General features: G+C 38.6%; 1 protein-coding gene and 1 long non-coding RNA gene across 2 annotated transcripts; both read left to right on the forward strand.

The window, feature by feature from the left end:
• The first annotated feature begins 17 nt into the window (after window positions 1-17).
• LOC126195347 (uncharacterized) lies at window positions 18-22744 on the forward strand. Its single transcript, XR_007538592.1, has 3 exons — window positions 18-138; window positions 21660-21749; window positions 22424-22744. It is a non-coding gene; the product is annotated as an uncharacterized LOC126195347 (long non-coding RNA).
• A 2156-nt stretch (window positions 22745-24900) lies between these two features.
• LOC126218132 (RNA-binding protein 1-like) lies at window positions 24901-25290 on the forward strand. Its single transcript, XM_049942116.1, has one exon. It carries the CDS (start codon window positions 24901-24903, stop codon window positions 25288-25290), a length of 390 nt encoding a protein of 129 aa, XP_049798073.1.
• The last annotated feature ends 1783 nt before the right edge of the window (window positions 25291-27073 follow it).

Below are 27073 nucleotides of genomic sequence, written 5' to 3' on the forward strand. Positions count from 1 at the left end.
ACATCAGGAAACGAAGCGTTGAGTTATAATCTCTGACGATCATTTCGGATCAAGGTGAAGCGAAAAGTATATTCTCAAAGAAACAGTGTTATTTCCGGGATATTTACGCCTCGAATTGAAAGACGTCCTAAGTGTAAGGTATGTAATGTTAGTAATATGCTTCAAATATACTGCGCGAATTGAGTAAAACAATAAAGCTGCAATAGTTGAAATATTCTAGGTAGATTTCGGTAGCCATTATGGATATCAAATACTATTGTGACTGAGGGGGAAGTCCTTAGTGGTGCAAGTATCAGATCACATTAAAAGTCAATTCTATTGGGCCTTCTGTTGCTAGCTGCGTGAAGTTTTTTTTAGGAAGGATTTTGCAACATACTTCAGAACAATTTTGAATTGCGTATGTAGTATGCCCCCACCCCCCTTTCAATGTCTTCGTTGCGGTTACACAGATCTGTAGCGTAGCCGGAGGACTGGGTAATGTTGAAAGTTCATAATTTGGTTAAGAGTTGGTGAAGCCAGTAATTTGAAAGCTAATTCAAAGTAGTGGTAACAAATTAATCAGTAGTGCAGCATAATATTTATGTCGGCGCCGTATCAATGGAGTTCCAATAGAACTTCCAGTATGCAGCTTTTACAGATTTTTGTTCCGTATAAAAACCTTTCTGAACGTTGCACTCGCCTATTGGAGTGCAGTAACCCATGTTAACAAACTGAAACAAAACGATTAGATACTCTCAAAATTTTGCATTTAAAAAAATGTCGTTACTGTATTTGAAGACGTATCAGATTTGTATGAATCATAACTTAAGATTTTGCATTTTTTTCCCTTTACGCATAGCTGAGTTATAAGTTTAGTGTGTCCATGTCTATGTAACTGTTGTAACTAGTGAATCCGATTTGGGGAGCTCAAACATGTTTTCTCTTCATGTAAAAGAAACTCAGTTTGAAGCGTTTGTGGACCATACTGAAGCTGGTGAATGCGATATTAACTAACCACATTTCCACTCGCAAACAATTAGATGCTGTACATTCGACTTGGGTATTGTCAGCTTTATATTTACTTTTTTTTCATTTAGCCCTAGTTGTAATGCATCCCTAAAATTTTCATTAAACATCGTTTCATGTGTGATTTCCTATACATCTTTCCACTCATGTTAGAAATGTTGGCTAATGCTACATACTGGACCCTTGCCCCCTTAACCCTGAAATCTTGGTTGCAGACTGATCTGTTGTGCAGCCCAAGGTGTAGGTTATGTTGGAACAATTTGGTTGTGAGTTGGCAAAGCCAACGAATTGGAAAGCAGCAAAATTGGTTGTGGTAACAAACTGATGGGTGGGAAAGCCTAATATTTACATCCAACAATGGAAAATCCAGGAAGGAATGTAACATTATTATGAGAAGGAAAGTTCCTACTCACAATATAGTGTAGATGCTGAGTTGCAGATAGGCACAACAAAGAGACTCTCGCAATTAAATCTTTTGGCCATTGGTCTTCGTCAGCAAAATACACACACATGACTGCAGTCTCAGGCAACTGAAACCACAATGCGAGCAGCAGCATTATTGCATGATGGGAGTGGCGATTGGGACGGGGTGAGGAGGAGGGGGAGGGCTAGTATGGTGGGGGTGCCGGATAGTGAAGTACTGCAGGTTAGATGTTGGGCAGGGGAGAGGTGGGAGGGGGAAGTAGTGGAAAAGGAGAGAAATAAAACGACTGTTTGTGATGGTGGAATGATGGCTGTGTAGTGCTGGAATGGGAATAAGGAAGGGCTGGATGGGTGAGCACTAACAAAGGTTGAGGCAAAGGGGGTTACGGGAACATAGGATGTATTGCAGGGAAATTTCCCACCTGCGCAGTTCAGAAAAACTGGTGTTGGGCAGGATCTGTATGGCACAGGCTGTGGAGCAGTCCTTGAAATGAAGGGTGTCATGTTTGTCAGTGTGTTCAGCAACAGGGTGGTCTCCTTGTTTCTTGGCCCCAGTTTGTAGGTGGCCATTCATGTGGACAGACTGTTTGCTGGTTATCATACGTGCATAGAATGCAGCACAGTGGTTGCAGCTTAGCTTGTAAATAACATGACTGGTTTCACAGGTAGCCCTGCCTTTGATGGGATAAGTGATGTTAGTGACTGGACTGGAGTAGATGGTGTTGGGAGGATGTATGGGACAGGTCCTGCATCTAGGTCTCATACAGGAGTATGAGCCATGAGGTGAGGGATTGGGAGCACGGATTGCGTAGGGATGGACGAGTATATTGTGTAGGTTCGGTGGATGGTGGAATACCACTGTCGGAAGGATAATGGACAGGACATTTCTCATTTCAGGACTGGATGAGAAGTAATCGAAACCCTGGCAGAGAATGTAATTCAGTTGCTCCAGTCCTGGGTGGTACTGAATTGGAATGCTCCTCTGTGGCCGGACGGTGGGGCTTTGGGAGGTGGTGGGAGATTGGAAAGATAAGGCATGGGAGATTTGTTTTTGTACAATCAGCTGGAGACAGCGTCTGCCGTAAAATATCTAGGCGTAACTATTCAGCGTGACCTTAAGTGAAATGACCAGTGGGAAAAGCAGACACCAGACTCGTATTCATCGAAGGAATCTCATCCATGATAGAAGTGGCTTTAGAGGCGCTTCTTCGCCCAATTTGTGAGTATTGTTAATCTAACTGCAATCCCTATCAGATAGGACGGATAGAGGAGATAGAGAAGATCCAATAAAGATTGGTACGTTTCATCATAGGATCATTTAGCTGGCAAGATAACCTTATGAAGATGCTAAACAAACTCCTCTGGCAGATGTTACAAGAGAGGCAGTGTCCATCATGGAGAGATTTAATCTCGAAATTTCGGAACAGCACTTTTCATGAGGAGTCGGACAACATATTACTTCCGCCCCCCTCCCCACATACATCTCGCATATTGACCACGAGGAGAAAATTCGAGAAATTAGAGCCAGTACATAGGCTTACAGTCAATCATTCTTCCCACGCACTATTTGCGAGTGGAACAGGGTTGGAGAGATCTGATAGTCTTGCCGAACATACCCTCCGCCACATACCAGTAGGTGGCTTGTGGAGTATGATGTAGATGTACAAGGTTGGAAGGATAATTAGGGTCTGTGAAGGTTTCAGTGAGTCCCTCAGTATATTTTGAGAGGGACTGCTTGTCACTGCAGATCTGACGACCACAGGTTGCTAGGCTGTACGGAAGGGACTTCTTAGTATGGAATGGGTGGCAGCTGTCGAAGTGGCGTATTGCTGGTGGTTAATAGGTTTGATATGGACAGAGGTACTGATGTAGTTTAGTTATCTTTGAGGTGGAGGTCTACATCCAGGAAGGTTGCTTGTTGGCTTGAGTAGGGTCAGGTGAAGCAAATGGGGGAGAAGTTGTTGAGGTTCTGGAGGAAAGTGGATATGGTGTCCTCACCTTCAATCCAGATTGAATCTGAACCAGGTGAGGTGTTAAGGATTCTGTGTTTTTAGGAAGGATTCCTCTAGATGGCCCATGAATAGGTTGGCTTAGGGTGGTGCCATGTTGGTGCCCATAGCCATAACCCAGATTTGTTTGTACGTAATGCCTTCAAAGCAGAAGTAATTTCTATGGGCGGGTAGGTTCCAGGTCATAGGTTGAAAGTACGAGTGTATGAGAGCAGAGATTCTCTCTGTGGGGCCAAAGTAACTGGTCACAATGGGGCGTCCTGGGTGGTGGTTAGGTTTATGAACTTTAGGAAGGATGTATTAGGTAGGATTGAGTAGAGAGATGAACTCTGGGGAGAGGTTCTAAGATTTTCCAAAGGATTTGAGTAGTGACTGCTGGATTATTGGAATGGGGTCACTGTGGCAAGGTCTGTAGGTGGAAGTATCAGATAGCTTGCAGGGTCCTTCCACTAGGTAAACCCTGTGGTTTAAAACAGTGGAGGAGCCTTTGTCTGCAGGTAGGATTATAAGATCGGATTCAGGTTTTAGATGGTGGACTGTGGTTCTTTCTGCGGATGTAACATCGATTTGCATGTTGAGGGATCTGGGGAATGATGGTGAGGCAGGGTTCGAATTAAATAAATTGTGGAAGGTTAACGGGGTGGTTTGGTGGCAATGGGTATGGATGGGGGAGTGAAATGAGTTGGGCAAGGTTCAATATTGGTCTTTTGTTGAGGCTGGGTTGTAGTGTTGTTGATGGTGAAGTGTTTCCACTGTAGGGACTGGGAGAATGAGAGAAGTTCTTTAACAAGGCCTGCATGATTGAATTTGGGAATGGGGCAAAAGGTGAGGCCTTTGAAAAGGACGGAAAGGTTCATGACTGAGTTGCGGGTCTGTTTAGGTTCTGGATTCTGTGTGGTGGTTGGAGGGAGTTTGGGAGGGTGGGGTAAGTGTCGTAGGTCTATGAGACACGATTTTTCAGCTATGAGGGGATGTGGGGGAGGTTCGGAGGTTTTTGTAGAGGCGGTGGACAGTGGTACTCCAAGGTGGGGGTAGGAAGTGAGCAGGATGGAGAGCTTTTTGAGGTGGGGTTTTGCATGTTGCTCATGTCCCTGCAGAGCAAGAGTTTCAATTTGTGTTACTGGTTCCAGGAATTTGAGATTGCGGATGGAGAGAAGGTACTGCAAGGAGGGCTAAGGATTGGCAGAATCTGAGGTCATTGTGGAAGGAGGGGTGGCAGCAAGAGATGGGTAATTTGATGGTGAGGCCATTAGGGAGGATTCCATGAGCCAAGCAACAATGCGGGAACAGGAAGTGGGGCTGGGATCTGGCTAGGGATAAGGAAACTTTTGTTTTGACGCAGATGGAAGGAGCAAGGATCCATGATGGTGAAAAAAATGTGAAAGATTATGTAAATTATGTGGAATTACGTCCAAAAAATTTCGCAAAAATACAGCCAAATATATGCAAAAATTCTCGAAAAGGATGAAATGGATGGGAAAGGTGAAAACAAGATGAAATCTGAGGGAATTAACGATAGCGAAAGGTGAAAACTCACTAATATTGGTGAGAAATCACAAGGATTTATAAAACTAAAGCTGCTTCCTTTCTTTGCTTTATTCTGCAACTTCTTTTTATAGCATTAAACCGTGGAACAAATCCAGCTGATGTTAAACCAAGCACAGTACGAACTTTTACGTATGTAATTGAAGCATGGGTAACAAAACATCAAGAAAGTAGAATGCATCCACCCAAAAAAGTGGTATGATGTAGAAGAGAAGATGTAAAAGAACTGACAGAAGTAAAGTTTAAGAAATTTATCATCCAAATGAAGAAATTTAAGTAAATGTGATACATGAAAAGGGAAAAAAAATCTGAGTACTAAAATATTGTTCATTTTAACATAAATTAAAAAAATAATACATTTGTGATTAGTGAAACAACACATACTGAACATCATCTGCTGAATAAGTGTGCTTCATTACTTATATTAAAAATATGATATGGATGTTAACTCTCAGATTTTGCTAAGAAAACATTACGTTCTTGCTACTGAATGGGAACTTCTGATATTTGGTTGGCAAAGTGCAATTTTTTTTTCCAAATTAGAAAATGTCAGGCAGATTATTACTTGTTTTAGGATAAAAAAAATTCTCTTTTTTTCCTATCAATGGGTACCTCATAGAATTTTTGATTATATTGAATGTGTTGCACTGAAGTTATTTAAGCAGTAAATGAGGAAAACAAATTGGTAGTAAATCACTGCTATAGAAGTGTTGAAGAGCACAATGTAGCATCTGTAAATGCTGCTGAGAAAGAAATGGTTAAGTTGCTGGCTGAACACTTATCATAAGTCAGTAAACTGTGTCATTCCACTAATGGGTGCACTGCTCTATATAAAAATAGAAAAAGCTTTAAAAACTGATGTGAACAAAAATGGTTTTTCTATAGGCACTGAAAGCTTCGTTTTTGCTTCTAGCCACTATAAATGTGTGTGATAGATTGGGGGAAGTGTAAAATATATGTTGAGAAAAGCTAAATAACAGCTGCCTCTGATGATTACAATTTCTGCACCGCTAACAGTGACAAAAGGGTTTTTCCTACTTGGAGAAAATCAACACTCATTTCTCTATGCAAGCATCTTGATGAATTTTACAACCTGCGCGACACATGGTACCAGATACTTTCACAATTACAAACCACATTCCTGTGGCTCATTAGAGATTAGAAGAGTAATATGTTCTGAAAAGTCTCACTTGATTTTCTCATCCAGGGAAAATGCCCTGCAGTGAAATGCGCCCATCCTCTACCAAACTATATTCTAGCAGCTGTATCTGATGAGAGGTACTTGCCTTCATAAGGAACGTGTGTGATAAAGAGGACGCTGAATTGTTTTTCACCCATCTAGACCAGCAATGTCGTTCTTTTGCCCCTTCACCTTTGGAAAACATTTTAGATGCTGCTGATGTGCCTGATTTGAGCACACTGGGACGAATGTTTTACTTTAATGAAAACAATTTTAATTTAACACAATCTAATTTTTCACAGTTGACTGCAGAGGTGTTGTTAAAACTTTGAAAACTCAAAGGAGTTCCACTCCTGAATATGTACATTTTAAATTTAAACATTTGTCTACCTGGAATAATTAATTAAACATGCTAATTTGATGGTTCTGGACAAGAGTATTTCAATTAAAACTATAACTTTAGGCTCTATCTTTTATTACTTTAACACATCTGACACATGCTAATCTTTATCACTCTACGTAATGTATTAAATGACCTTTTGTACAATGATACAGTTTAGTTGTTGTGGTCTTCATTCCAGAGACTGGCTTGATGCAGCTCTCCATGCTACTCTATCTCATGTAAGCCTCGTCATTTGTCAGTACCTACTGCAACCTACATCTTTCAGAATCTGCTTAGTGTACGGTACCGTATTTACTCGAATTTGAGATGCACTCGAATCTAAGCCGCACCTGAAAAATGAGACTCGAAATCGAGGAAAAAAAATTTTCCCGAATCTAAGCCGCACCTGAAATCTGAGACTCGAAATTCAAGGGGAGAGAAAAGTTTTAGGCCGCACTCCCAAATCGAAACAAAGTTGGTCCATTGTAATATGAGACACAATTTAGGTTGAATGAATGACGATACAGCTGTAGTAGTTTGGTTTGAGTCGTAAGCTTAGCAGTTAAGCTTTACCAGGTAGCCGTTGTTATGCGTCAGGCACTCAGTCCGTATTTATACGGGTAGCCTTCCTTTTTCACGTGCTTCGTCTGGTTTGAATTGATTGCTTATTTTTCTTTGATCTGACAAGTGCAGTACTCTTTGTTATAGGTGTTTCAGTCACTCAGAGCTGAAAACGCATTACTGTACTGTGTCATGCATTGTTTGTCGCATTCTGAAAATGAAGGTTTACGGCCTGTCGCCGCTCGCGGCATGGCTTGCTTTTGTGCACGCTACCGCCGCTTACAATTAAAAAAAAAACAAAGAGAGGAATTTCTTTGATAATGATCAACAAGAACCAAATAATAGACTGCGTATGATAGATGATGTTCTGAACGAGAATTTAGCGAAATTTTTTTCCGTTTGAAAATCTTTGCAGACGCCTCTTTAGTACATTACATTATGCACAGAAATTAGTCACCTTAGATTTAAAAATCTAATCATTTGTCGTGCTTCATTTCTGACTGTGTCACTATTAGGCATAAGAATAATACGAATACAAACATGACATGGTATGTATATTCTTACGCGTCTGCTGTTGTCTCACTCTAGTTTCGTAGTTTATTAGGCGGACAGGATTTAAATGAGATAGCAGCAAACACGAAAGTATACATGGCAAAATGTTTATATTCGTATTATTCTTATGGTGAAGAGACTACTACATGTAATTCACAATTCATAAAAGTTCTTATTAGCAACCATTTCTTCTCACAGGAAAAAATTCAGAAAGCAGAGCTGGCCATATTGACAAATATCCCAAACAGTCTTGTCAGTCGGATTTTCGTAGTACATTGAAATGCTGCTACGTTCGAAGAGGAACAATACGGAATTTGTATTTACTTCGTTGGATAATGTATGAAAATGCAGTGGTCGAAATTCGGGGCGGAGAAAAAAAGCTCGTCTTCCACCTTTTTTTTTTTATTTATTTACTGACGCAGAGGTTTTGGTGCTAGTATTTGTCTTTGTGCCTGCGAAGCGCTACATATATTTGACGACAGAAGTTAGTTGTGGCGGCACCTACCAACATTTTTCAGAACTTCCGCTTACTTTGCACTCGATTCTAAGCCGCAGGCGGTTTTTTGGATTACAAAAACCGGAAAAAAAGTGCGGCTTAGATTCGAGTGAATACGGTATTCATCTATTGGGCTCCCTCTTAAGATTTTTACCCTCCACGCTGCTGTCTAATGCTAAATTGGTGATTCCTTGATGCCTCAAAACATGTCCTACCAACCGATCCCTTCTTCTTGTCAAGTTGTGCCACAAATTTCTCTTCTCCCCAATTCTGTTCAGTAGCTCAGCATTAGTTATGTGGTCTACCCATCTAATCTTCAGCATTCTTCTGTAGCACCACATTTCCAAAGTTTCTATTCTCTTCTTGTGTAAACTATTTATCGTCCATCTTCCATACATGGCTACACTCCATGCAAATACTTTCAAAAACATTACCTCGACACTTAAATCTATATACAATCTAATTCCCTCAGCATCACGTAATTTACATTCCATTATCCTCATTTTGCTTTTGTTGATGTTCATCTTATATCCTCCTTTCAAGACACGTCCATTCTGTTCAGCTGCTCTTCCAAGTCCTTTGCTGTCTCTGACAGAATTAAAATTTCATTGGCAAATGTCAAAGTTTTTATTTCTTCTCCATAGATTTTAATTCCTACATTGAATTTTTCTTTTGTTTCCTTTCCTGCTTGCTCAATAATATACACGTTGAATATCATTGGGGATAGGCTACAATCCTGTCTCTCTCCCTTCCAAACCACTGCCTCCCTTTCATGCCCCTAGACTTTTATAACTGGCATCTGGTTTCTGTATAAATTGTAAATAACCTTTCGCTCCCTGTATTTGACCCCTGCCACCTTTCAGAATTTGAAAGAGGATATTCCAGTCAACATTGTCAAAAGCATTTCTCTAAGTCTACAAATGCGAGAAATGTATGTTTGCCTTTCCTTAATCTATTTTCTAAGATAAGTCGTAGGGTCAGTATTGCCTCGCGTGTTCCAACATTTCTGTGGAATCCAAACTTACCTTCCCCGAGGCTGGCTTCTACCAGTTTTTCCGTAAAGAATTTGCATTAGTATTTTGCCCCTGTGACTTATTAAACTGATAGTTCAGTAATTTTCACATCTGTTAACATCTGCTTTCTTTGGAATTGGAGTTATTATGTTCTTCTTGAAGTCTGAGGGTATTTTGCCTGTCTCATACATCTTGCTCATCAGATGGTAGAGTTTTGTCAGGGCTGGTGCTCCCAAGGCTATCAGTAGTTCCAATGGAATGTTATCTACTCCTGGGGCCTTGTTTCGACTTAGGTCTTTCAGTGCTCTGTCAGACAGCTCTTCCCATTTCATCCTCATCTACGTCCTCTTCCTTGTCCGTAGTATTGTCCTCAACTACATCGTATCTTGGCTTCAATAATGAATTCATGAATAAAAGTCTGATGTCTGTCAGAACTTCACCCATCTGGACCAGCAATGTCATTTTTTACCCTGAGCAGGAAAAGACTTGTTTTTTACCTTTGGAAAACATTTTACATACTGCTGGTGTGCCGGATTTGAGCACACCAGGAAGAGTGTTTTAGTTTAATGAAAACAGTTTTAATTTAACACAATCTAATTTTTCACACTGGACTGCAGAGGAATTCCAAGAAGTTCCACTCCTGAATCTGTACGTTTTAAATTTAAACATTTGTCTACTTGGAATAATTAGTTAAAATGCTCATTTGATAGTTCTAAACAAAAGTATTTCAATTAAAACTATAACTTTAGGCTCCATCTTTTATTATTTTAACACATCATCTGACACATGCAAAAGCTTATCAGTCTACGTAATGTATTAAATTACCTTTTTGTACAATGATATGATACAGTTCAGTACATAAATAAAAATCTGATGTCTGTCAGAACTTGTGTTTATTTGCTTGTAATCGTGTCATACATAAGTGTCAGAAAGTTGGTGTGATAACAGCTCTGAATGAAAGTATTTTGCAGGTGTAAGAAATCATTGTTTGGGACATGACAATTTAAATTGATTTTCTGAATTCCCAGAAGTCGAGCAGTGTTGTTAATATTTTTTGCCATAAAGGTACAGCTTTTTTCTGGTATCTTGAGGAATACAATATTGATGTGTTGAAAATAAGCTAAGTTTTTTATACACTGTGGTATCAGTTTTGATAATTTCTAGTGTCATCATAGTGAACATTATTTTATCACACACCACAAATCCTGCCCCCAAATATATGGTGACTGTTTGTCTCCACTGTATATGGTTGTATAGTTTTTCTCATTGTGCTTGTGTTGCCGAGGCCATCTTATTTCCTGCAGGGCTGTAATATTCTTCTTGTACTCTGTTAGTTCATCGAGTATCTTTGTCCTGTAGCAAATAGTGTTCTTACATTCCATGCTAGTCATAGTCCTTTATTGCTGGCAATTTGAAGTTACTAGAGGAAAAAATAGGCTATCTCAAATGGAAGTAAACACAAGCATGGATGGGTGTCCCTTCTATGATAAAAGTGTTCAAAATTCACTTCCTTTGGCAGCAGATTTGTTTTTAGGCAGCTTCACTCAAATGGGTGAAATTTTGCTGCACCCGCTCTTATTGACAACTTTGTGCCACTTGGGCAAACATAGTGAGTCAAATTACATAAAACTTACAAAATGTGTACTATGCAAACTGTTAGACTGTCACTTCTTGCCACAAGCCCAGCAACTGCCGACTAGAGGCAGGATGGCGTGAGGAGTGGTTTGTTTGGGTCTGATTTTCAGAGACTTAGACACAGTGGCCAGAGATGGCGGCCATGTATGCATGAGTTATGTGAAAGTGATTTTGTGAATGTGTGTGTTCTTGTTTTCTGATAAAAGCTGTTTGCTGACAAGTTAGTTGTGAATGTAAGATTGTCTTTCCTATGTGCCTGTCTGGGCTCAGCAATCGCCATTATGGTGACTTTCTACCTATCCTCATTATTATTGACTCTCAGCGTATTCGAACAAGTTATCTGTTTCATGGATTGATCACTGTAGTCCCATTTGATCAACATGCTGTCAGTGACTTGTGAATAGCTGGCAACAATAGTAGATTTCTGTGACTGGCCAAAATGCCAGGCCATCTCTGCAGATATCTCCAATGGATCAGGCCTGCTGATCTCAAGCCCTTTGGTTTCCAACTTGCCCTTCGGATCTAGTCTCACCAATCGGCCAATGGGCGGGCCTGTTGGTGTGTGGCATAATGCAGCAGATTGTCATGGTTTATCCATGGATGCAGGACTGTGGTGTTCCTCAGCAGACCAGAGGCCACGAGCGATGGATTTCAGGTATCATGACTGTCTCACCACAACTACGTTGTACAGTGTGGTGTTTTATAGACATTTTATTTGTTCTAGTACATCTAGACACTTCAAAATTAGCTCATGTATTAGAAAGTATGATGATACGAAGAAGAAAATTGTCGGTCTCTGGCAGTTTATATGCTGTGAACTCATACATTTCTCGAAGGAAATATCACACAGTACCTGTAAAATATTAGGATCACACAGTGGGTAATAACCGACAATAGCAAAAATAGTAGAAATAGGCCTAACCTTTTATTGGCGGTCTCGCACAGTGTTGGTTTACACAATTCTTCCCCGCCTTATATACTTCTTTCAAGAGGCCTACTTTTTTCTGATGATGTTATTTCTGAAATTAGTGAGGGTACTTTAAATCTGTCCTTCACCTCCAAAAGGAAACTTGTATTTTTGTCACCAAATGTGTTTAGTTTTATTGAAATAAATTAACATTAGTGGTCTTAATAAAACACACACACACCATTTGGTTTGCTTCCTCCATCTAAAAACAGTTCAGTACAAAAGATGTTGATGTTAGTACTTAAGATTTTTGCTCAGATTAGAAAACTCCGTCTACTCGCAAGTTTTTTTTAGATATTTCATTGTTAGCACTATTGTGTCTTGTACCATAGCTGCGAAGATGGATTGTCAACTTTCCACCTTTATGTCTTAACTTAACCTCGAGACCTCAAAATTTGTTAGGAAAAATACTAAAACTTTTCTAGAAATTGGGGAAATATCTGTGAATTTCACGGGGGGGGGGGGGGGGGGGGGGAGACTCGCGGCAACCTCATCTCATCACCAGTGATGACGTCTTTCAGAAAGTCATGCCCTTCTGCAGCATAACACGTTAAGTGATGCCAGCTTGTCATCATTCACTGTCCCTTGTGGTTGCCTGAGGTTCTTAAGCACTGTTCTTATGAAATTTCAGTGTGTCATGAACAGTACAGTACACTGCACTATAGGAAATGTTGAACTGCTGTAATAATGTTCACAGCTCCACGTGTCAGCCATTCAGATTGCTGCCTCAGTGGCTCCGACATTCTGCAGGGTTGCAGCTGTTACTAGCTGCCAGGAGTGTGGCGAAATTCTGAGTTTCACCTGGACCTCATGGAAGAATGCACACCACATGCAGATGTTGCTACAGTCTTTACACTTGTCCCCATACATGCCGTGCAAGGTCCCATGAATTTCACTTGGTTAATTCCCTTTGCCCCACAGATATCGAACTACACTTTGCTGCCCTTCAAAAGTTGACAACAGTAACATGTGCGCTATGATTGTTTTGCAGTTCAGGATTCTCTTGCTAAAGGTGCACATGAAAACAAAATACCCTCTGTAGCGCAAACTTCGAGCTGTATTGGGTGCAGTGCCTGGGGAGACAAAAAATTAAATTGTGTGTTACTTTCTGATCCTCGTTTTTATAGATATTTAAAAAAATGTTAAAAATAACAGCACACCAGCTTGAGGTTAATTATTGTTGCATCATTTTCTTCCTAAAAACAAGCAAGTAAATTTCCTAACAGCCAAAAGATTCCAGTGTTTTTTTTTTTCCTCTCTATAGTTACACATTTACCGAATGTTATACCATGAACCATGGATCTTGTTGTTGGTGGGGAGGCTTGCGTGCCTCAGCGATACAGATAGCCGTACCGTAGGTGCAACCACAACGGAGGGGTATCTGTTGAGAGGCCAGACAAACGTGTGGTTCCTGAAGAGGGGCAGCAGCCTTTTCAGTAGTTGCAAGGGCAACAGTCTGGATGATTGACTTATCTGGCCTTGTAACAATAACCAAAACGGCCTTGCTGTGCTGGTACTGCGAACGGTTGAAAGCAAGGGGAAACTACAGCCGTATTTTTTCCCGAGGACATGCAGCTTTACTGTATGATTAAATGATGATGGCGTCCTCTTGGGTAAAATATTCCGGAGGTAAAATAGTCCCCCATTCGGATCTCCGGGCGGGGACTACTCAAGAGGATGTCGTTATCAGGAGAAAGAAAACTGGCGTTCTACGGGTCTGAGCGTGGAATGTCAGATCCCTTAATCGGGCAGGTAGGTTAGAAAATTTAAAAAGGGAAATGGATAGGTTAAAGTTAGATATAGTGGGAATTAGTGAAGTTCGGTGGCAGGAGGAACAAGACTTCTGGTCAGGTGACTACAGGGTTATAAACACAAAATCAAATAGGGGTAATGCAGGAGTAGGTTTAATAATGAATAGGAACATAGGAATGCGGGTAAGCTACTACAAACAGCATAGTGAACGCATTATTGTGGCCAAGATAGATACGAAGCCCACACCTACTACAGTAGTACAAGTTTATATGCCAACTAGCTCTGCAGATGACGAAGAAATTGAAGAAATGTATGATGAAATAAAAGAAATTATTCAGATAGTGAAGGGAGACGAAAATTTAATAGTCATGGGTGACTGGAATTCGAGCGTAGGAAAAGGGAGAGAAGGAAACGTAGTAGGTGAATATGGATTGGGGCTAAGAAATGAAAGAGGAAGCCGCCTGGTAGAATTTTGCACAGAGCATAACTTAATTATAGCTAACACTTGGTTTAAGAATCATGATAGAAGGTTGTATACATGGAAGAACCCTGGAGATACTAAAAGGTATCAGATAGATTATATAATGGTAAGACAGAGATTTAGGAACCAGGTTTTAAATTGTAAGACATTTCCAGGGGCAGATGTGGACTCTGACCACAATCTATTGGTTATGACCTGTAGATTAAAACTGAAGAAACTGCAAAAAGGTTGGAATTTAATGAGATGGGACCTGGATAAACTGAAAGAACCAGAGGTTGTAGAGAGTTTCAGGGAGAGCATAAGGGAACAATTGACAGGAATGGGGGAAAGAAATACAGTAGAAGAAGAATGGGTAGCTTTGAGGGATGAAGTAGTGAAGGCAGCAGAGGATCAAGTAGGTAAAAAGACGAGGTCTAGTAGGAATACTTGGGTAACAGAAGAAATATTGAATTTAATTGATGAAAGGAGAAAATATAAAAATGCAGTAAATGAAGCAGGTAAAAAGGAATACAAACGTCTCAAAAATGAGATCGACAGGAAGTGCAAAATGGCTAAGCAGGGATGGCTAGAGGACAAATGTAAGGATGTAGAGGCTTATCTCACTAGGGGTAAGATAGATACTGCCTACAGGAAAATTAAAGAGACCTTTGGAGATAAGAGAACGACTTGTATGAATATCAAGAGCTCAGATGGAAACCCAGTTCTAAGCAAGGAAGGGAAAGCAGAAAGGTGGAAGGAGTATATAGAGGGTCTATACAAGGGCGATGTACTTGAGGGCAATATTATGGAAATGGGAGAGGATGTAGATGAAGATGAAATGGGAGATACGATACTGCGTGAAGAGTTCGACAGAGCACTGAAAGACCTGAGTCGAAACAAGGCCCCCGGAGTAGACAACATTCCTTTGGAACTACTGACGGCCTTGGGAGAGCCAGTCCTGACAAAACTCTACCATCTGGTGAGCAAGATGTATGAAACAGGCGAAATACCCTCAGACTTCAAGAAGAATATAATAATTCCAATCCCAAAGAAAGCAGGTGTTGACAGATGTGAAAATTACCGAACCATCAGTTTAATAAGTCACAGCTGCAAAATACTAACACGAATTCTTTACAGACAAATGGAAAAACTAATAGAACCCAACCTCGGGGAAGATCAGTTTGGATTCCGTAGAAACACTGGAACACCTGAGGCAATACTGACCTTACGACTTATCTTAGAAGAAAGATTAAGGAAAGGCAAACCTACGTTTCTAGCATTTGTAGACTTAGAGAAAGCTTTTGACAATGTTTACTGGAATACTCTCTTTCAAATTCTGAAGGTGGCAGGGGTAAAATACAGGGAACGAAAGGTTATTTACAATTTGTACAGAAACCAGATCGCAGTTATAAGAGTCGAGGGACATGAAAGGGAAGCATTGGTTGGGAAGGGAGTAAGACAGGGTTGTAGCCTGTCCCCGATGTTATTCAATCTGTATATTGAGCAAGCAGTAAAGGAAACAAAAGAAAAATTCGGAGTAGGTATTAAAATCCATGGGGAAGAAATAAAAACTTTGAGGTTCGCCGATGACATTGTAATTCTGTCAGAGACAGCAAAGGACTTGGAAGAGCAGATGAATGGAATGGACGGTGTCTTGAAAGGAGGATATAAGATGAACATCAACAAAAGCAAAACGAGGATAATGGAATGTAGTCGAATTAAGTCGGGTGATGCTGATGGAATTAGATTAGGAAATGAGACACTTAAAGTAGTAAAGGAGTTTTGCTATTTATGGAGTAAAATAACTGATGATGGTCGAAGTAGAGAGGATATAAAATGTAGACTGGCAATGACAAGGAAAGCGTTTCTGAAGAATAGAAATTTGTTAACATAGAGTATAGATTTAAGTGTCAGGAAGTCGTTTCTGAAAGTATTTGTATGGAAGTGAAACATGGGCGATAAACAGTTTCGACAAGAAGAGAATAGAAGCTTTCGAAATGTGGTGCTACAGAAGAATGCTGAAGATTAGATGGGTACATCACATAACTAATGAGGAAGTACTGAATAGGATTGGGGAGAATAGGAGTTTGTGGCACAACTTGACCAGAAGAAGGGATCGGTTGGTAGGACATGTTCTGAGGCATCAAGGGATCACCAATTTAGTATTGGAGGGCAGCGTGGAGGGTAAAAATCGTAGAGGGAGACCAAGAGATGAGTACACTAAGCAGATTCAGAAGGATGTAGGTTGCAGTAAGGTACTGGGAGATGAAGAAGCTTGCACAGGATAGAGTAGCATGGAGAGCTGCATCAAACCAGTCTCAGGACTGAAGACCACAACAACAACAACAACAACAACATACTAAAATATTGTTTCTGCAGGAAGATTGATCCCAGAGCAATGGAGTATAACTTTCAACATTTATTTGATCTGGTTCGTAGAGTTGTGAAAAAAATTTCATTTTTGTTCAGGTCTTGCTTCAGTAATATAGTGTTCCATGTTTTTGTTTGAAATCTCATACAGAGTGAGCAAAACAAAACTTGCCCTTAAAATATTTACAAGATTGATGTGAGTGTGACCCTGTTCCTAGTGAAAATCGTGTTATTTGCTACAGAGCCTGTTTCGTGCTATTTTACTGTTAAGTTTATATTGCAAACTTTGCTCAAAATTTTGCCAAAACACTTCAAGTCATAAACTCTTACGTAAACAGTTCCCTGCGAGAACCATGAACTGTGTGTTTCACATAACATTAAACAGCAAAAAGGTGCTGTTTTATCATAACCACTGTGTTGTGTTAGGTTCAGCTGGTCGCTAAATACATCTGCTCCTCTCACTCAAACATAGTGACGCAGTAAAGTATTCAGGACAGAGCACATGGAAGATACATGCACAGATGTGTTACAACTGATTGGTGCATTGAAATCACAGTTTCCAGGATTTTCTGTGATGGACAATTCTCCTGTTCACAAGGATGTGTTCCACTTCAGTCTTAATGTTTTCTTGCCTCGCTGTGTTTTGCCCACCCTGTAGATAAGCTCTACGTGTGCAATTTCTTGATGTGATTTCTAATTGCCTGCCGTTGCGTGTTGTTGGAATACCATGAATTTAATTTTTCATACATTATTAGGTCTGGTTTGTCCTCTCAAGAAATCTCCCCATTTAAAAGTCTAAAGATGAAAAATCCTGGTGATCATGTTCAGAGAACGTGCTGAAATTTGGCATAACATTTTTACCAGTTAGTTACCACTTTGTAGTCTAGCATCATTCTGTTAAATTGCAAAGAAGTTGCAAAAAAAAAAAATAATTATGCAACTCTTCTGATTCTTCCATAGTTAGATGACTTGCTCCTTGTGTTTGAAATGTGAAATTTAATGCCATCTTGCAGATGTGTACTTAGTGTCAAACGATTCATGCTACTTTGTCCAGTAATTATAGTTCTACTTCCGTGTGTAAACTGTAAGATGAAAATGAATCTTACTGCCTCCAGGTAAATTTTTCATTTATTGACAAAAATTATTGTTTGAGCCATTAGTGATTTCAGTTGACACATAGCGTGCAACTTTGGTTGGTGGAGTTTTATCATAATGTCAAATTTTGGTGAGTGCTATTGTGGAAAATACAAATCTTAGTTTTTCAGAGCTGTTTCCAAATGTTCAAAACGCTACATTTTTTGCAACTCCATAACAAAGAATTGGTAGGGCATATTCTAACTTACTGTGTAACTATTATTTTTGTAAAATGTTTTATGTGTGAAAGTAAGCTGTTCTCTATTTGCATGATTTCTGAGCAAAGATATGTTGTCAGCATATGATGATATTGGTTTCTGTGATTGCATAGTAAAATTCTGTAAGCTGTGTCCTTGAACTAAATTAATGGGCATTTTAAAACTTTTTTCATGAAATGTTGTAAAAATGTCATTTTATTGGTCAGTGGATATCTCTTTTACCCTGCTCACCAATAGAGAGTAGCTCCGTATTTCTGTTCTTAGTACCAGCTGTGACATGGTGGTTGTTGATTAAATTTCAATTTTTTTTTTTTTTTGTCACTTCATTCCCAGTGAGAGAATGGCATTCATGGAACAGCATTTTCAAAATGCCAAACCTATATTGTTGAAAAGTAAAATGTCAAAAGGTCAGAATACATGGGTGATGCAGTAATGGAGTTGACTAAAGCTGGATCCTCTTGTTAACAAAGGTCAAAAACATGAACAATGGGGATAGAAGATACTTTTCACTTCTTGTAGTGTACTAAGTACCTTATACTACCACTTGCTGGTGTCCCATGTTTGTTTTTTTTTTTAACAATTCCTGTGGTAATACTAGGATAAGTTGACTGTCTGATAAATTTATTTTTTCGGAATGGACTCTGCTGTGAAGTATACTAGTTGTATGTTGTGGCAGATGTCTGATATGATTCCATTGGGCTGTTTGCAAGCAGTTTGTGTTCTTGGTGATTGTTGTTCCACATTTGTAGCTGAAATGTCACTTATATTTGCAGCTTAAAGTTAATCATATGGGTACATGTGGCCATGTTACAGGGATAATTTGTGACAATCTGTTTGCCAAGGCACTTGGTTTGGCTTTGTTCATGTCACTGCTACATTGTCTCGGTCGGGCACACAGTTTTAATCTGCCAGGAAGTTTCATATCAGCGCACACTCCGCTGCAGAGTGAAAATCTCATTCTGGGACTAATTTTTTGTTGAAACTTCCTTGTATTGGCTCACATAGTACAGTGATAAGTGAATGGACTTACTGGTTTTCCTTTTGCAGGCATTGATGTAGGAATCCAGTAGGGGAAGGTGGTGTGGATTGGTGGTAGAAATAGCAAACCTTATTTTGGATAGTGTGAGTAAAGGGGATATGGCTGTGGATGTTTTCAGGGTGGCAGGAGATTATAGTATGAAGCTTTTAATTGATTTGACTGAGCAGTAAATTGCTGAGGGTGCACTGTAGTTTGTAATTGATTTGTTTCCTGTTAGGTATTAGGAAGGAGCCTGCGTGTAATCATGTAACTGTAAATTATCTGGTCAAATTTTGTAGTTGTGACACTGCAGCTTGTACATATATAATTGATAGTATTGGGAATCTTTAAAATCTATTGTTGGTGGTGGGGGGTGGAAGGGGAGTACTATTCTGTTTTGCAAGAAGGAAACTGAATGGTAGGGCTTAGGTTATTGTGCTTATTCTTCCTGTGTAGTTTGAGACTACTTTGGTGTGACAGTATATTACTAAGCAATGTTCTTCATTTGTGAGTAAACATGTAGGTTGTTGTATTATTTTTACTAGTGGAATGGATCTCCATTTTGTAGCATTTTGAAGCAATATGTTCAATAATAGGGCTACTTGCCAAGCAACACTATAGTTACCTCCACTTGACGAGTACAAAGCACGTAATTACATAGTGTAACTTCCTGCTGGAACAGTAAGTAATTGGATAACCCAAGTTCTCTATAAATTTGTCATTCAAGTTCCGAAATTGCTATTTATGTAGAAATTTTTTATGCATTTGTAGTATATGGCTGAATTTTAAGTCATCTATTCAACGATCACAGCCTTTGCACTTGAGCTGCCTTCACTGTGTACGTCATCTGAAAAATTGAACCTCTGCACTGGTTAGTAGTAGTTTTCAAGCAGTTGACAGACTCTTAAAGTTGTTACTGATTTCAGTATTTACATACCTACAAGAAATTAATTACTAGCAGTGGACAAATATCATCTCACTGTACAGAAATACTGTTTCTAATAACATACAGATATCTTTATAGTAAGAAACCATTGGTTTCATGTTAGTAACACATTGTGGACAGAGGTTTCTGAATTTGATGTAATGATAGGTTGTACATGTAAGTTAACATAAATAGTAATTAAATAGGCTATACCACTTACAAGGAGAGGTCACGGTATTGGGACTAGAGATTCACTTCAAACTTTGTACATGTTTAGTAGGCCATTAAAGCAATATAATGTGCAAGTTTCACGTGTCTATTATGTAGCTTATGTACCTGCGTGTTGGTGCCAGATGTTACTGGAGTTCTTGGTGGTCAGGTGATTACTGTTTGCACTTCTTAAGACAAACGTGTATGTAGTGACTGTTCGACTCCTGCTCAAACTTAATAATTAATCTTTTTTCCATCACTGGTCATATTATTTAATTTTCAAAATGTCAGTGAGGTGTGTTTTCCCTTAGAAACTCTTAACATTCCCTGTAAATGTGGGAAACTGCAGTCATTCAATATAGCAGATCCCATTTCAATTTGTTTTCCATATCTGTATGACAAATAACGTCCTGCAACGTGTGAGGTCGAGAGCACGTTCAGCTAGTAAATGTACATTACTCGTGTGGTGTGGCATATTGTATCTTCACTGTAGTACTGATTTTGAATATCATTTGCAGCATTATTCAGAGAGATGTGACGTGGGCTTTCCTAGCCTGTCCCTCGTACTTGGAAATTTAATTAAAAACACTAAATAGTCAAATAGCATATGAAATTCACTGCAACTTCATGAAAATGCATCTTGATTTTTTGTTATATTACCTCTCAAATGTCACACAAATTGAATAATGTGACCAGTGGTAAAAAGTGTAGATTAAAAAATAAGTTTTGATAAGATTTGAACCGCCGCCTCATCTAAAACTCCTTTGCAAATCCCAAATGCTAACCACTTGACCACAATGACCTCTTTCAACCTGCACCTTCACACAGATACATCAGTTACATAATAGACATGTAAAACTACTCTTGCTATTTTCCCGGAATAGTCCCATTATGTTGTTAAATATCCTAGGCAAAGTGTACAAAGTTTTAAATAAATCAGTGATCCCATTGTTGTGGCCTTCCCTTGTTAGTGGCCTTGACTCAGATATTACACATTTAAAAGTCAAGTATTCTAATGAAAAAACTGTCCAGACATCTCACAAGCTGATAACTATACTCTTTATTGTGCGACTTGATAGGATGCCATCCAATGTTTAACAGAATGATAAGCAGTACTATTATGTAACCGCCATATTCTGAATGATTCAGATGGTATATAATAGTCATCAATTAAATTATATTTCCCTTTTCAATAACATGATGATGATGATGATGATGATGATGATTGGTTTGTGGGGCAGTCATCAGTGCCCATACAGTCTGTTATTACACAGTCCATTTTTTTTCACAGTCCACTCTGTCCACTTCCACAAATGATGTTGATGAAATGATAAGGACAACACAAACACCCAGTCCCCAGGCAGAGAAAGTCCCCAACCTGGCCGAAAATCGAATCCTGGACCCTGTGGCCCAGAGGCATCAATGCTAGCCACTAGAACATGAGCTGCAGACCAATAACACTATAAATTTGCTTGATGACTTGACTGTTGCTATTGTGGCAATTTTTTCCCATTCATTCATTCATTCATTCATTCATTCTGTAGCTCCAATAATGCAAAAATTGTGCAACTATGTGAAATGAATTAATATGGGAAGGGATATTTATTCTCTGTCTGTGAGGAAATGAAGGGAGTGATTCAATCTATTTTGATATTTTATCAGTGGCTGCTACTACAAATTCAAGCTTCAATACAAGTTAATAAATGTGCATTACTTGAAATACGTTGTTGTCTTGTCCTTAACAAATTTGTTAGGTAATTGAAATGTCGGCTACTAAAATCGAATTTCATTCAAATGCTTTCAGGTTGTTGCAAATATTCCTTTACGGTGTTAGTGGCACAGAAAGTTGCTGTTTGGAAATTCATAGTTAATACATAAATTCTTAACTGTGCAGGTAAGTGCAATATAGTTTGTCTATCTTTAGTTTTAGTAGAGATTTCTAACATTACTGTCAAATAGTCAGTGTGCTGGGGTCACTTTGTTTTATTTTCCATGTCCATATTTTGTTTCAGTTACAGTTTGTTTAGACCAAAGGAGTACATGTAAGCTAAGTATATTGTCTATCTGCGGTTCATTAAATTAGTGTGTGTGTGTGTGTGTGTGTGTGTGTGTGTGTGTGTGTGTGTGTGTGTAAGGTGTGAAATGTTACAAATCTAGTTACTTCATATTTATTAACAGGTAAAGTTTCTGCAAGTATTACAGTTTTGGGATTGGTATGCATAATGTATATATAAAAATTAATGGGTTTGTTTTTGAAAGGAGAGAGATTGTATTTTCTGTTTGAGTGAACAGGTACTAAATTTAACTGTGTAGTGAAATTCTTTGCTTCACACATATATATTGACCTCAGCAACTGACTTAGTGTATTGATTATTCCTGTATTAGTTCAATAACTTAGCTGCAGTAGCGCGCACTCCTGTTGCGAAATGTGGTACAAAATTAATTCCTGGCATGTAATTGTTTATTTATGGTGCCAAGAATTAATTAAAAACACATATATATACAGTTATTTAAATATAATTTAAAACAATAGCATCACAAGACCCAACTCATTTGATATTTCAACAGAACTGGGTTGTAACAGATCAACCGCTACAGACCAATGGGCATCAGTAATATGCAAGCAGGTCAACATACAGCAACCACTGCAGAAATCATCGGCTGCCGCACGTGTGCAGCAGCCATGGCTCAGTTGCCTCGCTCGCCCTTTGCTGCGGAACACCGCACCGTCTCTGCCTCTCACCCGCCCGACGACACCTCATCCGACTCTCACCTCATTGCGGCACCGACAGCTGCAATTCCAGCAGTAGTGCCTCGGCTTCCAAATCATTCCTAGTTCAACGCATCTTTATTCTCTATCTGAGTCTCCACTACATCGATAGATGGAAGGTTAGGGTACAATTCTGTATAGTTAAGAAATATTTTTTTGGCTCAATGTGGCCTTATGGAGGGGGTCTGGAAGTTTACTTTCCTCCTATAAAAAGGGAAAAGTTTGCAGAAGAATCCACTTGGTGTTTTAAGTACTGTAGAGGCTACCCATGTAACATAAATGTGCAATATAAAGGAATGTTGCTGTGTTTGAGATGTAAAGTGGAAACATTGTGGCTTGAATATAAATACTGAATTTTAGTGTTAACAAACTCTTTTTTTAATTTTAATATGTCAGATTATTTGTGCCTGATTTATTCCTACTTTATGAAAACTGAAGGTGACAGTTTATAAATGCAAATTTAATAGCCAACTTTCTTTACCCATGGATTCAGGCAGAAAGTTAAATATAGATCGGAATATCTAAATTAATTTTTCTTGATATTTAATAGAGGCTGTATTCTTTTATTCACGCACTTAGAATTTTTTATTTTTTTATGTTTATGTGGCAGTGGCATTACTTTTTGTGATGGGATTTCTTCTCCGTAAGAAATGGAGAACTTCAATGTTTTAGCAGTCTAATATATTGACCCATCATAAAGAATGTTGTAATTAGAACTGTACCTCATTTGTAGAATTGTTTGGAAAAAGTTCAAATGGTCAAAAAATTAAGTTTGGGAAAAGAATTAACTTCCACATCCATGTCTTTGTTTCGTGACTGCACTTATCTTGCTATTTTGGTCATTGATTTCGAGGTAAGTAGGGTCTTACATCACCTTGGTGTTCGATATTCACCAGTAATGTGTATCAGCAACTAACAGGGTTGGGAAGCTTCTTTGTGACCAACTGTAGCTCTCTGGAACAAATGAACAGGTTTCTAATTAGATATGATGTGTATTTAATTTTTTCTTCGCGGAAAGTTGAAGTGCTTTGTTTTACTGTGTAGCGACAATGGAATCTTCATGTTGGTTGCACTCCTATTGCAGCATTGTGATTTGTATTAGCATTTCTGTTACTATGTCATAACATTAAAAAAGGGACATCAGCTGCTCTCCAAACAGCATAATCAGTATTTTCTTTTAATTTATCAAAGTCTTCTGGAAACAGACAAACTGGGATGGTATCAACTACCTCTTCAGCTATATTTTCAAATTCTTTCAACAAATATTTATCGACAGATACTGAACTCTCTTGATTAACTGTATTCCGGATGCTTTGAAAATGAAATGCTTTTTTTCTTAAAATACCTTAGAGTTTCTCAACATTTACAGATATTTGTCAGTTGGATATCTTCTGTATTGTATCCTTTCAGTTAAATGTGACCTGTATTCGAAACAGTCACCTGATTAAAGTTTTAAATACAACCTTGACTACGTTGGAACACTTTAGTTCAGTTCATTAGTGATGGAAAATAGAAGTGCAAGAATGGGTCTGAGGACTTTTTCTGAGAAAACAGATACTCTGTAGCACTGTTCATAACTGTGAGCTTAGTTATGCTGCTATTTAACATAGAAAATTAATTTGTACTCTAGAAAAATTAACCTAAAGGCTCTTCATAGGGAGTTCTTGAGAATCTTCTGTTTGTAAGCTGCTGTCAGCTTAACTTTATTTATGTGACTTCTCATTAGTGTCCTTCAATGAATTGCCATTGAATAAGTTTGCAATCAAAATTTTTGGTTGCAGTTTTACTGTTTCAGCTGTATTGTCTAAATAGGTAGTAGTGGTAAGTACATGTAATTATGTGTCTCAGGATAAAATATTTTGTGTGTTTTTTGGGAATTTTACTTACTAGAGTTTCTGCATGGAATTAAAAAGTGAAAGTTAGAAACATTTAATATACTGCTAGATTTTTTTAAAGTGAAATAATTTGAAGTAATGGACTCTTTATTTGTTAAATTTATTAAACAGGTTTCCCTTGTTAAATACTTTCAAAAGATCCAAAGTCTTTCTTGCCAAAATTATTTAAAATAGCAATGTAAAGTTGAAAGCTCATGCACTTAAGGAGAAGAGTTATGCTTGTTGTAATTCATTTTTTGAGTGTTGCTCATTTTTTCTGTTTTTACGAGTATTGAATATGTAGTGTGTGTGCGTACACATTAATTTTTAGAGATTTTATAGCAATTGTTTGATATTTCAGGAATTCAGTTGCTGCTTTGCATCAGCAGTAGATCTCAGAGATGTCCAGGTATCGTGAATGGGATCTTTCCTGCAAAGTGTATGTTGGGAATTTAGGCAGCAGTACCTCGAAGTATGAGTTGGAATCGGCATTCAGCAAGTTTGGCCCATTGAGGGATGTCTGGGTTGCGAGGAATCCTCCAGGGTTTGCATTCATTGAATTTCAAGACCCTAGAGATGCTGAAGACGCAGTAAGAGCTCTAGATGGTACACGAATGTGTGGCACCAGGGTTCGTGTGGAGATGTCAACTGGTAGGAGTCGTCGTGGAGGTTGGGGGCGCAGTGGACGACGCTCACCAACACCACGCAGGCGTTCATACAGTCGTTCTCGCTCCAGGTCTCGTAGCGACAGCCCCCGTCGTTCTCGTTCAACTTCAAGAGATAGGCGCTAATGCAGTTGTACTTAATCGTGGTATGCAGGCATTATTTTTATGACCTGATTTGAAAGTTGCTGAATGGATTTGTGTAAGTTATGACTGTAAGAGTACATTTATTTGTCATCTTCTGTGCCTTAAGTATATGCAGTTGATCTGAAGCACTCCAGTAGCTTGAAAATATTTTTTTTTGTTTTGTCACTAAGAGCAATAACTTCATTACCATTTGTAAAATTTTCATAGTTTTATTTATGAAAGACTTGACATTCGACTTTGGTATGTCAGTTTAGCAGGTGGATTCTGTAAAGTTGTATTAATTGTCATGAGATGTACTGTGCAGCTACGCTTTTCACACTGCAACACAGTTAGTCCTGACCCTTGTCAATTGTCAGTCACCATTCTGTAAGCAGAGACTTGATAAAAGTATGATGATGAATCATATCATTGAAAATTGTCAATTTTTGTAAGTAGATGTAAGTTTTAGCTTTTAAGTGATATTAGTATCATGTGCAAAATACCTAGCTTAGATACTAGTGTGTGTAGTTAATGCAATACTGTACTGCAGTGGTACCGTATTAAGTCTGTATATAATTCAGAATGTGCATCAAAACAGTGACTAAGAAGTTACATTTTGTTATTTATGAAAATTGGTATTCTGCAAGAATGTCTTGTAACTATTTGCCTATAGGCATGGAGTTCAATGTGTTCAAAGAATTTTTAGCACTTTCCTTCATTTGTATTGAAGCACTTCCCTTCATCTAAAAACAATGTGAAATAGAAAATCCTCCATTTTCCTTTCCTTCACTTGTATTGAATGAAATGTGAAAGACGTACTGTAATTTTGTAATTAAAGAATTGTGGTCTCTTTGAAGAGTAAGTATTTATTTCTGCAAATTAAAACCTAAAGCCTGTGTTACTTTGGTATTGTTTCCCTAGATATAGACAGTAGTGAGCAGGGCTATGATTACATGCCTGTATCCTGGTGGTACTCACATACAAGATATAGATGTACCTTTGTTAGAAGGTATTTAAAACTGTGTGTTCATAATAACAGAAGTATCAAATTAGTTGAGTAATTATGACACTTTTTTTGTGTGTGCCTTCTGTAACCATGTGTTTGACGTTTTTCTCTAAATTGAACCAAACCTTTCTTGTTACTTTTCAGTTAATTAGCTATATTGGGGAATACTAATAATAGCAAAAATACTGATTTGGGTCAGTGTTTGGCATATCTGAGGCACAGTTTCTCCTTGTCTACAAATCCTGCCCTGAAGTCTGAGTGACCTACCCTCCTTTCTGAGCTTTCACAAACCTTCCCTGTTTTCTTCCTGAGAAGGAACTCTTCTGAAAGCTGAGAATTTTTCAGGTGTGGGTATTGGCAGCACTGGTCTTGCTCTTGTGATGTAGACTGAATTTGGCATTTCAGTTGGCATTCCAATTATTTTACTTTTTTCGTATGGGGCTTTCATCACATTTTGCAGGCTGTAGCATTCATCATCTCAGGTTAGAGGCTTTACTAAGGAAGAAATGATTTTCGTATAGGTCTGAGTAGTAAGGATTCCCAAAACATTGCACAGTATTGATTGTATAACCAAGGATCAGTTAGGTTTTTGAGTGGATTTAGTTGTATTCTGAATCCATTGTGATAATGTACACAGGTCAGCACTGAGATTCCTACTTGCTATTTTCAGTTAAATTGAATTTAGTGCAGCCTGTAGTCCTCAGCAAACGAGTGGTGTTTGCAACAAAATAGAACTGATGTGTTAGTAACATAGACTGAAAAGAGAATGGTATGTAATGT

This window comes from Schistocerca nitens, chromosome 1, assembly GCF_023898315.1.
Source record: "Schistocerca nitens isolate TAMUIC-IGC-003100 chromosome 1, iqSchNite1.1, whole genome shotgun sequence".
Classification (NCBI taxonomy): domain Eukaryota; kingdom Metazoa; phylum Arthropoda; class Insecta; order Orthoptera; family Acrididae; genus Schistocerca; species Schistocerca nitens.

What these genes read in the sequence shown, in the direction of transcription:
- LOC126218132 (XM_049942116.1), top strand. Translation starts at nt 24,901, where the DNA reads ATGTCCAGGTATCGTGAATGGGATCTTTCCTGCAAAGTGTATGTTGGG.